Raw genomic sequence first — 15,136 nt, 5'->3', positions numbered from 1 at the left:
TGAAACACCATTTACCTTTTTCCAGGCCTCTCCAATAGATTCATGCAAGCCATAAGGAATTAGCATCTGCAGGCCTTCACAAGTTTTGTATATCTGACGACATACAAAAATGAAAGCTCCTTTAACAACCGGCAAAATCTCAGATCCAGATAAAAGAGAAATGTCGTCATGAAGAAGTTTCTTTGTAAACTGAACAATTACATGAACAGCTGTAGGACTAGAAATAAAATAACACTTTTAAAATGTCATTTTGTAATTATCAATAAGCCTTGAAACAAATTCTCTGACTAAACTTATTTACATTTTTCTAGAGGAAAAGAAACTATGGAAAGAAACTATTGCCCACTATGGAAGGGCCAACTACATTATAACTTGTAACACCAGTCACAAGAAAAGAAATGTACAGCAAGTGATTTTACTTTCACTATAGGTCTACATAAAGCAAAAATGCATCTATTGCCTTCCATCCAGCCCACTTGGCCATGAACTACACAAACTGCGTGTTTTATTGGAGTCCAGTTGGGAAGAGTAACAAGACACTCATTTTAGCTTCTGCTTAATCAGTTTTAAGGATATCACTACTAGGCAAAATTTGTCCTTGTTCTTCCTTTTTCCCATCTGAGATCTCCTTCTGAAGTCTTCTAGGCTTGCAATACAAAGGACAACTCTTTCTTCAAAATAGTATCTTTTACTTCCAACCCCTTAAAAACATATGCAACTTCTGAGATTCCTCCACTTAGAAGACACACATTCCATACATTTTCATGACCTGCAGCTTAGATATTTTCAAAGGCTAGACTCATTTTTACTGCCCTGTTTCAAGTTTTAGCATGAGCTAACAATATGCTACCCACAGGATCACACAGATCCTAAGTGAGGTACAGTGTTACGAATGCCAGCTTCTGACGCAAGATCTGCCTCTACTACATGTATTGAAAAGTGAATGTTACATTCAATCTATTCTTTCAATAAATTAGGTTGATTTTTAATATTTATTTTAAAAACAAATAAACAAAAAACAGGTAAGAGAGGTCTTTGGCCCAAATGGCAGCACTATGAATATAATAAAACTACAGAGAAAGGAAAGCTCTCACATGAATAAGAAAAATAAGTAAGCCATGGAAATCTCCCTTAATACAAGTATTTCTTTAAATTGTCGTTTCACCTGGTTGTAGACATAAATGTCTCTCTAATACATTGTCTAGAACACTTACTACTTTACGTGATAATCAGATATTTTACTTCAAACATAAACAAAATATATCATGTTATAGACAAATGAAAAAAGAGAAAGTGAGTCTCATAAGACTAATTTAATTCATTAAAGTACTCACTAATGCTATTCATTAATGCACTCTTACCTATCTTCTTTGGCAGTTTTTTCATTTTCTCCATAAAGAAGAAGAGAAAGACCATTTTCTACAGCAGCAATCCTTGCCAAAATATCAGCTACATCAATTAAAGTGGTTTCAAGACAATTTACATACATCTATTTGGAAGAAAGAAAAAAAAGCGTTTGATTCAATGTTTTCATGAAAGCTGTTTATTCAAGTCTGGTTTATGTATGCAGAACCTGAAGGTCACCTTTCTGATGATTGCTTAATGGCTTACAAAAAATAAGTAAACAGCCTATGTTCAAACAGCATCACATAGAAATCTACATCACAAATGGCAACAATTGTCACTCAATGATTATGGCAGAAGTTCAACGACTGCACACATACAGAGTACAGTCATTTCTAAACTCCTTTTACTCTTTTCCCACCATGAATGTGGAAAGGCTCTTGACATGACATCTAGAAGTATAAGAGCAATACCTGAATCAAGGTGAGAATCACACTAACTCCCTCATTGCTGCATATGCACTGGCAACTCTTCGACTAAAAATGGAATTCTAGTTCCTAAGAAGATCTGTGTCCACCTCACTTCTAGGCTGCAGTAGGCCCAAAGAGCTCTGGAATCATGCGGAAAATTTTCCCCACTGGAGCAACACAAAAGTCATCTGCCAATTCCTCATTCATCTCAGAACACCGTATAGGCACAATTAGGCTGTAATCAAGCAGACTTGAACATTTAACCCTGGGATTCAGACTGTTTGGTCTGGTACCATCACTAATGAACGTACTACCCAAATTAATGTTAAATTGGCCATTGCTCATTAATAAGTTAAGTCAATATTCCAGAGGTAGACAAGCAGAACATGGGTGTTCCATGAAGAACTGGTCAGGAAGCAGCAAGGGCAGGATGGTCTGCAAGGGACAAGAAGCCAGTAACTGAGCATGATAATGAGGTAGGCAGAGGCGGCAGCTCACCATCAGGTGGCCAGGCAGTGGGCAGATAAGGTCCAGTGACAGTAACTAGGTTCACCCAATAGTCCAGATCCCCTCCACAGTGATTAGGGAGGTCCAAGGTTAAGCCAAGAAGCCAAGTCAGTAAGTCAGAGTCAGCTCCAGACACAGCAACCAGGGTCAGACACAGCCCAGTGATCACCATGCAACTGGATCCATAGTGAGAAAGCAGGTCTGAGGTGAAGCAAGCAAGGAAGCCATGTCTGTGGGTCAGGGTTCAGATCAATGGAACTCAAGGCTTCCATGTTGCGACAACATAGTACAGGCAGGGAGTGAGGACAAGAATCTCAGCTTAAAAAGTACTCCTGAGAAGAAGGTGGAGCAGGTCCACACTCAGTCTTATTAGCAGAGTCATCGCTGAGGGGATCTCTGCTGAGACTTCCTAGCAGAGCTTTCTCAAACAGCTCTCTTCAAGGCAGGACACTCACACTATTGCCTATGCTGACCCTGAGCCCAGGCTGCGAAGCCCAGGGGAGGGGAACTATGGGTATATGTGCCGGAGGTCTGGCAGTAGACACCAGCTGCAATTCTGCAGGACTCAGCAATGTCCTAAAGGTGCTCACCAAAACTCTGTTCCTGTCCACACGTTTCAATAACTTCTTCATGAGACAATCAGACCCATCAATTCCCACTCAGGGACTGAGAAATACTCCAAATTCCTAGGACTTATACACAAATGTACTTACACAGAAGGACAGTTTTCAAAGTGAGAAGTTCTCTTTGGTAGCTTCCCCCTATCCACTCCTGGGACAACAGAATCGAGTCAACAGTGAGATTAATTTTAGGCAACAATAAACCAGGGGGGATTACTGTTCCCAGTAACACTTGTTAAATGTCTACTATGTCAGAGTGGGAAATAAAGCACCACTCTCCTGAAGTTGAAATTCACTGCTTAAATCTCTTCTGTTCTTCTGTTATTCATCAAGGACAGCTGAACTCACAAGAGAAATTATTTTAAAAATGCTATGCTACCCAGCTCCTGCTTCTTCTCTTATAGGAAGCTCTACATTTTATACAGTGCACAGAGGAAAAATAAATAGTAAATTCCTTAAATTTCAAAGTAGGAAGACTACTACTGCCAGCGGTCAAAGTAACCAAAGAGAAAAAATATCATTTTGACTTTAATGTTTTTAGGTAAAATTTTCAGTGACACGGAGGGTTAAAAATCTGCCTGATCTTTTATTTTTAGGTTACTGGGTATCATTGTTCAGGATTCTAAGAAAGGAACATACTGTGCTGTCACTGTTTCTTCAAGAGCATTATTAGAATGGGCTGGAGCACCTTTCCTATGAGGACAGGCTGAAAGAGTTGGGGCTGTTCAGCCTGGAGAAGAGGAGGCTCCGGGGTGACCTTATAGCGGTCTTCCAGTACCTCAAGGGGGCCTACAAGAAAGATGGGGAGAGGCTGTTCAGGAGGGACAGTTGTGATAGGACAAGGGGTAATGGTTTTAAAATAGAGGGAGGTAGATTCAGGTTGGATATTAGGAAAAAATTTTTTACCATGAGAGTTGTAGAACACTGGAACAGGTTGCCCAGAGAGGTGGTGGATGCTCCATCCCTGGAGACGTTCAAGGTCAGGTTGGATGAGGCCCTGAGCAACCTGATCTAGTTGGAGATATCCCTGTTCCTTGCAGGGGGGTTGGACTAGATGACCTTTGAAGGTCCCTTCCAGCCCTAACGATTCTATGATTCTATGATTATTTTGCCTTCCCTCTGCAACACCAAAAAAATCCCAAAAACATGGTACTTTGTTTATATAAAATATGAATGTGATGTTCTGCACCAGCTGTGCTTCAGCAGAAACTCAGAGGCTACAGAGCCCAAAAGGTCAATATTGCTGCCCACAAACTGAACCTTCTGACAACTCCTGCTCATAGCCATCGAGTTTCTCCTTCCCTATCTATCACAGATACACAATGCTACTCTGCTTAAAAGGCAGGCAAGGCTTGCACTTATCTGAGTGACTTCAGAGCTCAAATGTTAAATAACAGCATCGTGTTTTCTCATTAGGCCCACTGTACAACCAAGGAGCCCCATATGCAGCTCCAGTGCTACCCATCCCTCAATCTCAGCTGAAGAAAGATTCATGTGTGGCCATGGCCTTTCTTTTGAGACAGGCAAGGTCCAGCATTAGAGTCCAGCATGGGGATTCCCCAGTGTCTAAGAAGTGCCAATGGTTTGGTTGGAAAGCAAAACCAGTTCAAATTCTTTCAAAAGAAGAAGAGGGTCACTCTGACTTGGTCCACTGCTGTGGTCTACCTTTTCTAGCTACTGCTTTGCCAGATGCAATACAAAACAATTTGCACTTCCGTTAGAGCAAATATGACATATTCCAGATTCACAACACACAACCTGCTACAGCTACTGTGCATTAAATATTTCTGAACATGACCTGTTATTTCAAACAGATGAGTTACTAAGACACAGGAGGGCTTACAATTTGTTAGGAGTTCAGCTACCCACAAGAGACAGCTGAGCATGGCAGAAACAAAAAAAAAAAAAAAGAAATGGAAGAACTGTTAAACACTGAGATAATTTTTTAACTACTAATGTATAATAAAAAAGAGAGACAGTTGTATATGCTTTAGAAAACCATGTGACCACGGAGATTGCCTGGGGGATGACAGAGGCCTCCATCACAGCAAATCAATGACGTATTGCCTTAGTACTGGTTCTAAATTTAACCATTAGTGTTCAAAGCATATGCAGGCTATGTCATTTTTTGTACTTGAAAAAATTTGGACTAAATTGTTGCAATGTACAGTAAAAACAAGACAACTTAAAGTGTTAACCTTGCAAAAGCATCTGTAGATAGCCTTATAATGAAAAGTGCAAGTAATTCTACTGTACTTAGTACAGACACTCATAGAAGAGATAAATTATTGACATGATCAAGTTTTTGCAGGATTATGGTTTTAAGCTTTAGAAAAATATGTACTTTAAAATATTTACTTGGAAACTGATTGTTTACACTTTTGAAATCCATTGGAATATTTTTGTATAGGTAAAAATATTCTCAGGAATTAAGAGTCTTCCAAAAAATAAACTGCACTGAAAAAATAATCAAAAGGATACTGACAAAATTCACCTTTAAGAATCTAGATGAGGTTTTTGAGTTAGGAACCCAGACTGCCTTTGCATGCATGAGACTCAGGAATTAAATTCATAACTTCTCAATCATTAATTTCTTTCAAGTCTCTTCACGTAAGACAGTTCAGGCTCCTCCATGAGCATTTCAGTCCCTCAGCCTCTCTGTCTTTAAGACTTACGGTCACCTAGATCCATTAAATCATCTCAGTCAAAACAAAAACAATAGGACAGGCTGAAACTATAACTAGACTTTCGAGTATCTAGAGGTACACGTTTCCCAAGATTTGTACAATTCTTACAGAAATGTTTAAAAAAAAAAAAAACAAAACCCCAAACTTTTCCTTTTACCAATTCAGCAAATAATTTTCCATGAAGAATTACATATTTTACCGATATTAATTATTGAAACCACTTAACTTCATGTTGCCAGCTGAATTTGAAAAGGAATAAAAGTAGATTCTCTTTTAAATAGTAGGTAAAGTAAATAAGCATCCAAGAAATATCCAAAAGACACACAAAAACATTGGAAGGGAAAAAAAAAAGAAAAAATTAAGCAATCTGATTTTCCCAAGGTAACGGTCTTACTACAGCACAGTTTTTGCTACTATTCACAAGATTTCAAAAAATCAAGTTTGTCAGATCAATCATAATGACGGCCTGTGCTATTTAAGGCATACTGTAATAGCTAATGTAGAAAATACTACAGAAGTTACCATGTGACTAAATAAATCTTCTACATAGAAAATACAGAAAAATTATAATATTCTATAAATTTTAAAATTATTTGGAAGATTACTACAAACCTCTGTTCCACTCAGTAAACTCTGAACAGGATGAAGTAGAGTACCTATCACTGCATCCGTATATAAGCATTCAGCAGCACATCCTGTTTGATCACAAAAAACTTGCAGAATCTCCATAACAAGACTTGCAGGCGAATAATTGTCTGGTGAACACAAGAAGTATTTATTTATATTTTAACTTACACAGACATATCTATATGGCTTATATAGATGCTTCTGAATTATAATTTTGTCAAGCACCTATTTAGCACAGTTAGAGGCAAGAAGGAAAGTTAAGCGAGGAACAGAAGAGAAAAATCTGCACAAGTAACAATTTAACACAAATTAAAAATTGCAGAAGTTACCACATGCCTCATTATAATTATATATATTAGCATATATTAAAAGCAAGTATTTACCTGTATGTGCTGCCAAAGCTGTCTTTGGGTAACTTGGAGAATAATAAATAAGCTGAGTAAATAATACCAACAGATCGGTTATAGATATACTATCTATTAAAAAAAAAAAAAAAAAAAAGAGTAAGTATTCTGCAAATTAAAGTGCAACTTTAATTTTACAAATAAAATGGATTTTGTAAATATATGTAAACAATGCTTTGCATTATTGAGGAAATCAATATATGTACAACTGATAAAGCAAAGGACATGTATGACCCTGGTACTCTACCAAGGTATTTCATGATCAACTTGTAAGGCTTGATCTTGCTCCCAAGATAGTCAACTGCAATCTTCCCATGTCTTCCACTGAAACAGATGGCAGCCAAAGTTTGAGAGTGCTGAATATACACAGCTGTAGGAAAAAGCACTACCTTGCTACTAGATTAAGAGAAATAACTGGGAAAGAGACAAGCTGTCAGAGAACTTTTCCTTAGGTCTGAAACAAAAACAACAAACATGTAGCTAAATGCAAGTTGGGAACTATTGCTCCAAGGTTAATGTAATTATGTTAATAAATCAGACAATTTGCGAGGAAAGGGTTGCTATCTGTGAAGCTGAGAAGGACACTATTAAGAAGATAGATGGTGAGATTGTCACTTTTGTAGGGGAGAGAAAAAAAGCAACCATCACCAATGGATCACTGCTTGAATGGTGTTATACAGATAATCCATAAATGACAAAAGCACTCAATTAGTAGATGTTTCTTCCTCACAACTGCCCTACATTGGATCTACTAAGTCCTCATCATCCAATGAGAGGGACAAAATACCTTCAAAAGACAAGTCTCAGAATTAGTATCCAGCAATGTTTTGAATTCCACACTGAATTAACAGAGATATTAAGGTAATGGAACATGACACTTGTTCTCACGCACTTGCATTTGCCAGCCCTGCACAATGTATCACCATATGCAGATTTCTCTGGATGTCCAAGGGCTTTTCCATCTTTTATCTTCTGTCTTTATTAACACTTCTGTTTCAAAGCTACCGACCTCTTCCTCTACCATCGTTTTACCTTAATTATATTAATAGGTCAAGCTCAGAGCAATTGTTTTCAATTTGCAATTAGCTTGAAATACTGATTTTGCTTCACACCTGCAAAGCAGTTTTGGTCCCTGGACATGTCTTTCTTCCAACTAATTATACCAATTCATTTGACAAAAGATACTACTCATACCTAGAAAGACTGAATTACTTACACACTGACCCAACTCTCCTTCAACAGGAAATTAATACATTAAACATAACTGCAAAAGAAATCTATTCAACCACATCCATCAAAGATTAAAAAACTGTGTCGATGCTCAAAATTACCTATACAATCTTTTAAGAAAGGTTTCCAGGAACAGGATTGCTGTACAGAGTATTGTCCTGCAACGTCCACAACGTTGCAGTGGAAATACGTATCAAGTATGGATAAAGTGTTGCTAAACAGGTTTCACTTTTCTCAGCCCTCCCCTTACCTTTTTTATTTTTCAGCTGTACTGGAAAGAGATTTCGGCCTTGCTTGTAGATCAGCAATCTTCCCAAAAGGCACAGCGAATGAACAAAACAGACATACTGCAGTTCTGGTCCCGTGTAAGAAAAGATCTGCTTATTTCCTGTAACGATAAAACCAAAAAATCAGAACTCGACTCTTTCAGTTCAGCTTGCAGTACTTAGCTACTACGTGCAACGCGCATGGATCGTTCTGTATATAAAGAAAGACAGCTTAAGTAACTAACCTCTGCTATCAGTATTCTCTCAAAAGACAGACAAACAATATCTTGGAAAGAAAAGGAACAGACAGAATGTCTTCCTCGTGAGGTAGCATGTTCAAAGACCTAGAGAATGTGGATGTATGTGCATATAATGCAAGATGTGCGAAGATACTCACTACAATGCTGCTGGGAGAAGTCACTGACTCTGGAATTTTTATTAACTGCTGCCTTGCAAAATTCAAAATAATCACGACATTGCTGGACAGCTGCATTAATCTGTGGAAACAAGCATAAAATAATAAAATACCCGGTATTTTACCATGAAGTCATTGTCTCCTGTATCCTTTACTTTCCTCTGTTACTCTCCTTTAACACGAGAACCTAAATATCTACTTCACTGCAATTACCTCATGTTTCAGTGCTTTGGATGGGTTAACAAACAGGAGGCAAAATTTTACAGAGCTATTAAAACACAGTACCACTATTATTACATTATTACACATTACAGCACCACCTCTATAAGCATTAAGACAATCCATGAAAAAGAGTACAGAGAAAATGCAAGGATTTTGATACGTTAATGGCAATCTGTGATTACCATATTGTCATTACTATGGAAGATTTTCATTTCCCACATGTGAAAAACTTTGTCTTGAATACACTTACTAAACCGTAAGTCTGGCTGTTGGGTGCTGTCAATGCTATTCCTGTTCTTTGCAGAAGTCTTGTATCATTATCATAGAATTATCATATAATGACTGTATATAAAAGTTTAAAAATTATCAGCATGGATTTAGAAATGAATCACAAGTATAGCATATGAACAAAGTGGAGTGGTGGTGGATGAGAAGCTCAACATGAGCCAGCAATGTGCGCTGGCAGCCCAGAAAGCCAACTGTATCCTGGGCTGCATCAAAAGGAGCGTGGCCAGCAGGTCGAGGGAGGTGATTCTGCCCCTCTACTCTGCTCTGGTGAGATCCCACCTGGAATACTGTGTTCAGCTCTGGAGTCCCCAACACAGGAAGGACATGGAGCTGCTGAAGTGGGTCCAGAGGAGGCCATGAAGATGATCAGAGGGCTGGAGCACCTCTGCTATGAAGACAGGCTGAGAGAGTTGGGGCTGTTCAGCCTGGAGAAGAGAAGGCTCCAGGGTGATCTTATAGCAGTCTTCCAATACTTAAAGGGGGCCTACAGGAAAGCTGGAGAGGGACTTTTTACAAGTAGTGATAGGACAAGGGGCAATGGCTTTAAACTGAAAGAGGGCAGATTTAGATTAGATATAAGGAAGAAATTTTTCAGTCAGGGGGTGGTGAGGCACTGGAACAGGTTGCCTAGAGAAGTTGTAGATGCCCCATCCCTGGAGGTGTTCAAGGCCAGGTTGGATGAGGCTTTGGGCAACCTGGTGTAGTAGAGGGTTTTCCTGCCCATGGCAGGGGGGTTGGAACTAGATGATCTTTGAGGTCTCTTCCAACCCAAACCATTCTATGATTCTATGATTCTAAGTAAAATACACAGACATGCATAATCAAAAAAAATACTTAATCAAATATTTACTTCATGCTTATGTAAATTAGATTAGACTATCCTGCTCATGGACTTCCTATGATAAACTTTTTGTTGCAAGGAACATGCTTTATTCTATGCTCTCTTCTATGCAGAAACAAGACAAACATCTTTTATAGTTTTCTGTATCCTTGTCTCCCCTCTTAATGTTTTATCAGTCGCATACATTTTACATTATAATTCATTTGTATTACAAGATTTCACGAAACATAGCCAAAGTCCTGTCTATATGAATGGATCTCACATCCATATTGGTCGTACTTAAAACAGTGAAACTTCCATCCCAGTGAAGAGATCTGCCCATACAGAATACGTGATAGGATTAACACCTACATTACCAAAGATGCTTTCCCAGTTTGATTTATTTTGCTGATGCTTTGAATCCTTAATACTTCATATCACAACTCAAAGAACACAATCGTGGGTTTTTAGTTTCTTTCCATCAAAAAACCCAAATTCAGCATAGAGGTTTTATGCTATTCTTATATATTGTCAGAAAAAATTCTAAATATGAATGCAACATAGAGAATGAATAAATAATAATCCTAATTAAACACTTGCTATAAAACATCCAGATTTCCCCTTACTCAGAGCTGGTCACATACCCATTTTGCATGTAACAATGACTCATTTAAGCAAAGAGAAATTTTTTTAAAAAATTAAAATCAAAAAGGCTCATCTAGGTAAGCAACATGGAACAGTTCTGACAAAAGGAAAAAAAGGAAAAAGAATGTTCAAACCACACTGTGCAATGCAAGAACAAGTTCCAAGTAAATTTGCCTTGGGAAATACTTACCAAAGATTTATATTTCTTTTCCAAAAGCCTAAGTACCACTGTTCTGCTGTAATATGCATGCTAAAATGACAAAAAAAGACCTAATGTCAACTTCAAACATATAAGTTTTGTTTTTTAATTAGAAGTAGAAATCATCTCCAATTCTACTCTATTAGGGATCCTGTGCACAGTACATATTCAATGTATTGAACTCTAGCTTGTGTAAACCATTATTATACTCAACTGAGCCTTTTGTTTGCAGCACGTTTAATATGACAAAAAAAATAACGTCATTAGAAAAACATGCAGAACACCCATAACTGAAATGTTATGCTACTGGTTTCGAAATTGCCATGTAAATCCTAAACCATAAATTTATATATGGCAGGCTGCAAAAAGCTCTAATGTCCACTGGAGCTTAGCAAGTTGTGTTCAGCATATCACATATAACTGTATTTTTGTGCTCATCACTTCTTCCAGAAAAATATTTGCATCTTTTGACGGCTGTCAGTCAATTATGACACAGGGACTGAAGTCCCAAAGCGCAGTAAGTTCTCAGAAATCTTATGAAAACTAGTAACTGAATAGAAATGGAGGGAGACAATAGTGTTAAAGGGCAAAGGATATAAATGCCTAAAAAAATCCCCAGACTTCCTTAATTACAGTGCTTATTATAGATTGTTATCACGTCTCAAGAGGTCTGTGATAATAATAGTCATAAATTACACTTTTCAAAGTTACAAGTTGTTGGATTGTTTGGGGTTTTTTTGCTTACCGTCCACTTTTTAAACCATACTGCTTTGATATCTAGCAGAGCCAAGAAGTAGACCGGACTCAAAAAATCTGGAGGGGCAGGATGATTAGGCTTGTGTTTTACTGACAAAAGTGAGAAGGTACTCTCTATTACTTCTTCCATGTACCTTATGACACAAATACGAAAAAATGAACAGAAAACAAAAGTCAATTAAATCTTTCCACCAGTAATATTCAGGAACAAAATTCTTGTAAAACCTTGTTGTTCAGATAAATCATAAATATCAACATTAACTTGATCTTGTCAGGATATTAGTTCTTTGTATTACCATGAACAAAACTAATACCAACATAACATGTGTATTCTCCTAAATTATTACGTATTTTGTAAGTGCTAAATATCACACTTGTTACTTTGTAAAACATACAAATTATTTTTGTTAAAAAGGACTTAGAACACTTCAAAAGCTAAATAAGCAGCTTAATATGACCCATGACTACTCCTATGCAACTTCTCTATTTCATTTTTTCCACTCTCTATTTTTATTTCCCCCATTATCACTGACCAGTCATTCTTGCATCCTGTAATCAACCTTTTGTTAAAATTATATGTATCTAATTATAAGTAAAAAATCATTAAATTAAGATACAGTGACACGTTTTTGAAGGTGACATACTTTTCTGGATGACGAATCCAGGAAGATGGAGCATCCTTTTGGTACTCATTTAGAAGGCGGACCTGAAAACATAATTATTAAAATTAAAAAAAATATAATAATGCGTGATGTTTCACTAATGACAAAAAAAGGTACGGAAAGTTCATTTATACCTTTTTAAGTAAACGATTTATATCTGCGTTAGCTACATCCAGACCAGCTGAAATACGAAGAGAGTATTCTCCAGAATGAAAAAACAACTCCAAGTGTCTTGCTAAAAAAGAAGAAGATAAAAAAGAAAAAAAACTCACCTCCATGACAATAGTTACAAAACAGACTGTATTATACAGCTTCATTATAAAAGTTAACTGATTTTCAGGAAGAACATAACTAATGAATGAATTAAATGCAATTAAGTGCACATACCTAAACTTGTATAGATTTCTCTTGTCATATTAAATGGAGAAGAAGAAAAGGTTTTTGCATAGAACCTAAGAACTTTCTCCTAAAAGAGAAAAAGCAAGCAATGTATTAGAGAGTCATGTGTATTATTATTGCACAATAATCAATTCGTAGTGGCATATTTAATATTATATATTGCTCAGCCATCTCCACAGATGTTAAGCATATTTTATAAAAATACACAGTTTGAGACCACAGAAACCTACAGTCCAAAGGAAATTTTACTTAAATACTTTAACTGACAGAACTAATGCAAAGCCTCACTGAGATAAAAAGAAGCAGATCAGGGAATATTACTCTACTTTTTCATTAACATTAATGTTTTTCTGTTATTAAACACATCAACGACTTGTACCTAGCACTGTTTTAAAAGAAATTGTAGACCTTCTAAGCTGAAGGAGAAATATATGACAGCAGCTGGAGCATCTTTCATATTTATTTGATAATCACTTTGAAATAAAAAGAAAAAAAGTCTTAATTGGTATAATAAATAATGTAAAAGCAGTTTAAGCAACTGCCATTTTTTCCTCATCAGTGCTTATGTAATATTGCTGTGTATCATTTTCTCACCATCATGGAGCACATACTTGACTTAAATAGGAAATATTAGCATGACAAGTTTTAAAGAAGAGTTTTGTCAATTTTTTTTTACTTATATGTTTGCTAAAAGACATTTAAATCTCTTCATTCTCATTAAAATACATGCAAATGAGCACTCCAGTCTCTAAAAATCCTTTAAATCAAAACCTATTGGAATCATATAATTCTCCTCAAAAAGCGTTTATGTGATACATATACAAATCAGAAAATACCTTGGGACCCTGCTGGACTACTCATAATACCCACGTAACCCCTCATTCCTGTTTAGAACTCTTTAGTATGGCTACACATCTCATAACTAAACACAGAACATCCGCTTACGCTGAATGCTGCATCAGGATCTGACAGAGACATCGTCAGGCGCTTACGCAGGCTTGGCCAGCTCTCAGAGTTCAGTATGTCGGAGGGAGGGGCAAGGCACAGCGTCTGCAATGCTTCTTGGCGAACCTGAAGTGGTCAAAAAGGTAAATACCACAAATTCATTCACAGCGACCTTCCAAATACACAATTTACAATAGAATTTGGAGGAAGGAAGGAACAGGACCTAGCTCTAGAACAGACAAGGAATTACAGAATACTTATCTTATAGTTATTTACAAAAAACTCTACACCACTGAGAAAAAAAAAAAAACAAATATATATTTGAAGAAGCAACATTTTATATAGTTTTCAATACCGGATGCAAGGATTATGTTCCACTTTCTCCTTGTAGTCAAACATTTTTTTATCAGGAAAACCATGACCAAATATAGATCTGTTGGAGCGTGTTCAGAGGAGGGCCACAAAGATGATCCAGGGGCTGGAGCTCCTCTGCTACAAGGACAGGTTGCGGGAGCTGGGATTGTTCAGCCTTGAAAAGTGAAGACTTGGAGGGGACCTAATAACTGCCTTCCAATATCTGAAGGGAACCTACAGGAAGGCTGGGGAGGGACTTTTTACAAGAGTGTCCACTGATAGGACAAGGGGAAATGAGTTTAAGTTGAAGAAGAACAGATTTAGATTAGATCTTAGGAAGAAATTCTTCAGTACGAGGGTGGTAAGACTTTGGAATAAATTGCCCAGAGAAGTTGTGGATGCCCCCTCCCTGGAGGTGTTCAAGGCCAGGTTGGATGGAGCCTTGAGTAGTCCAATCTAGTTGAGAGGCGTCCCTGACATGACAGGGAGGTTGGATTAGATGATCTCTGAGGTCCCTTCCAGCCTATGCCATTCTATGACTCTATGAAATACTGTGAATGTGCCTAGCAGCCCTCTAAAAAGTTAGTAAGGCAAAGCAGAAACGTAGCTCCTAGACACTATGCTTTACTGATGAATTTTCATCAGCATTATAATCTAAATAATTTCAAGTAACTTTTGTTGTTGTTCTAACTGCAGACAACTGTAATCTCTAGTAAAATATTTCCTACTACTGAAACGACCTGTAGGACCTGTTGACAATATTTAATAGCATTAGACTTTTTACCTGGTTTTCTAAGAAAACGTGATCACAATCTTTATTCCAGTTCCAATCTGCCATGCCTTTTTCAACACCCAGACAATCCCAAACAAATCTTACTGAGATAGCACCCTCAAAATGATGTTTCTCCAAGCTTCAAAAATATCAGTAGCTGGTGCTGATTGGTGGTTAGAAACTCAAATTAGTACTGCCAGTGACAAGAAGGCAAACCTTAGAATTTACATATTCCATCTGGCAGCAGCTTGTTGGCAAATCAGCAGGCACCTCTCTCTCCTGACAGGAGTAATACAAAGGACAACACAGAAGTTACCAAGAAGGGCAAGGGGCATGTATACAGGAAGATAAGCTTCAATAACTTTATTTCTCACAGAACAACTTCTTCCAAACTAAAAATGCTCATCTCTAGCACATAAACTCCTAAAGAAAAAAATAAGATACTTGCTGCAAGATTAGCTTTTGAACCAAATGGTTATGAACAATGAAATACTGCACTGCAGA

The 15,136-nt window shown here is 37.3% G+C and overlaps 1 protein-coding gene across 2 annotated transcripts in view; it reads right to left on the bottom strand.

The window, feature by feature from the left end:
- Nucleotides 1-15,136, bottom strand: part of TBC1D32 (TBC1 domain family member 32) — a 96,503-nt gene that overhangs the window by 72,497 nt on the left and 8,870 nt on the right. For both annotated transcript variants that reach the window (XM_086632107.1, XM_086632108.1), the window contains exons 5-16: nucleotides 13,507-13,632; nucleotides 12,550-12,628; nucleotides 12,297-12,397; nucleotides 12,145-12,206; nucleotides 11,490-11,634; nucleotides 10,736-10,795; nucleotides 8,553-8,652; nucleotides 8,140-8,277; nucleotides 6,639-6,731; nucleotides 6,241-6,383; nucleotides 1,362-1,489; nucleotides 16-217 (exon numbers count right to left, since the gene is read on the bottom strand). In XM_086632107.1, the coding sequence (XP_086488233.1) occupies nucleotides 16-217; nucleotides 1,362-1,489; nucleotides 6,241-6,383; nucleotides 6,639-6,731; nucleotides 8,140-8,277; nucleotides 8,553-8,652; nucleotides 10,736-10,795; nucleotides 11,490-11,634; nucleotides 12,145-12,206; nucleotides 12,297-12,397; nucleotides 12,550-12,628; nucleotides 13,507-13,632 (1,377 nt within the window). The remainder of the gene's footprint in view (nucleotides 1-15; nucleotides 218-1,361; nucleotides 1,490-6,240; nucleotides 6,384-6,638; nucleotides 6,732-8,139; nucleotides 8,278-8,552; nucleotides 8,653-10,735; nucleotides 10,796-11,489; nucleotides 11,635-12,144; nucleotides 12,207-12,296; nucleotides 12,398-12,549; nucleotides 12,629-13,506; nucleotides 13,633-15,136) is intronic.

The sequence above is a fragment of the Tauraco erythrolophus genome, chromosome 2, assembly GCF_009769465.1.
Source record: "Tauraco erythrolophus isolate bTauEry1 chromosome 2, bTauEry1.pri, whole genome shotgun sequence".
Taxonomy (NCBI): Eukaryota; Metazoa; Chordata; class Aves; order Musophagiformes; family Musophagidae; genus Tauraco; species Tauraco erythrolophus.
This window is presented reverse-complemented; position numbering and strand designations above follow the sequence as displayed.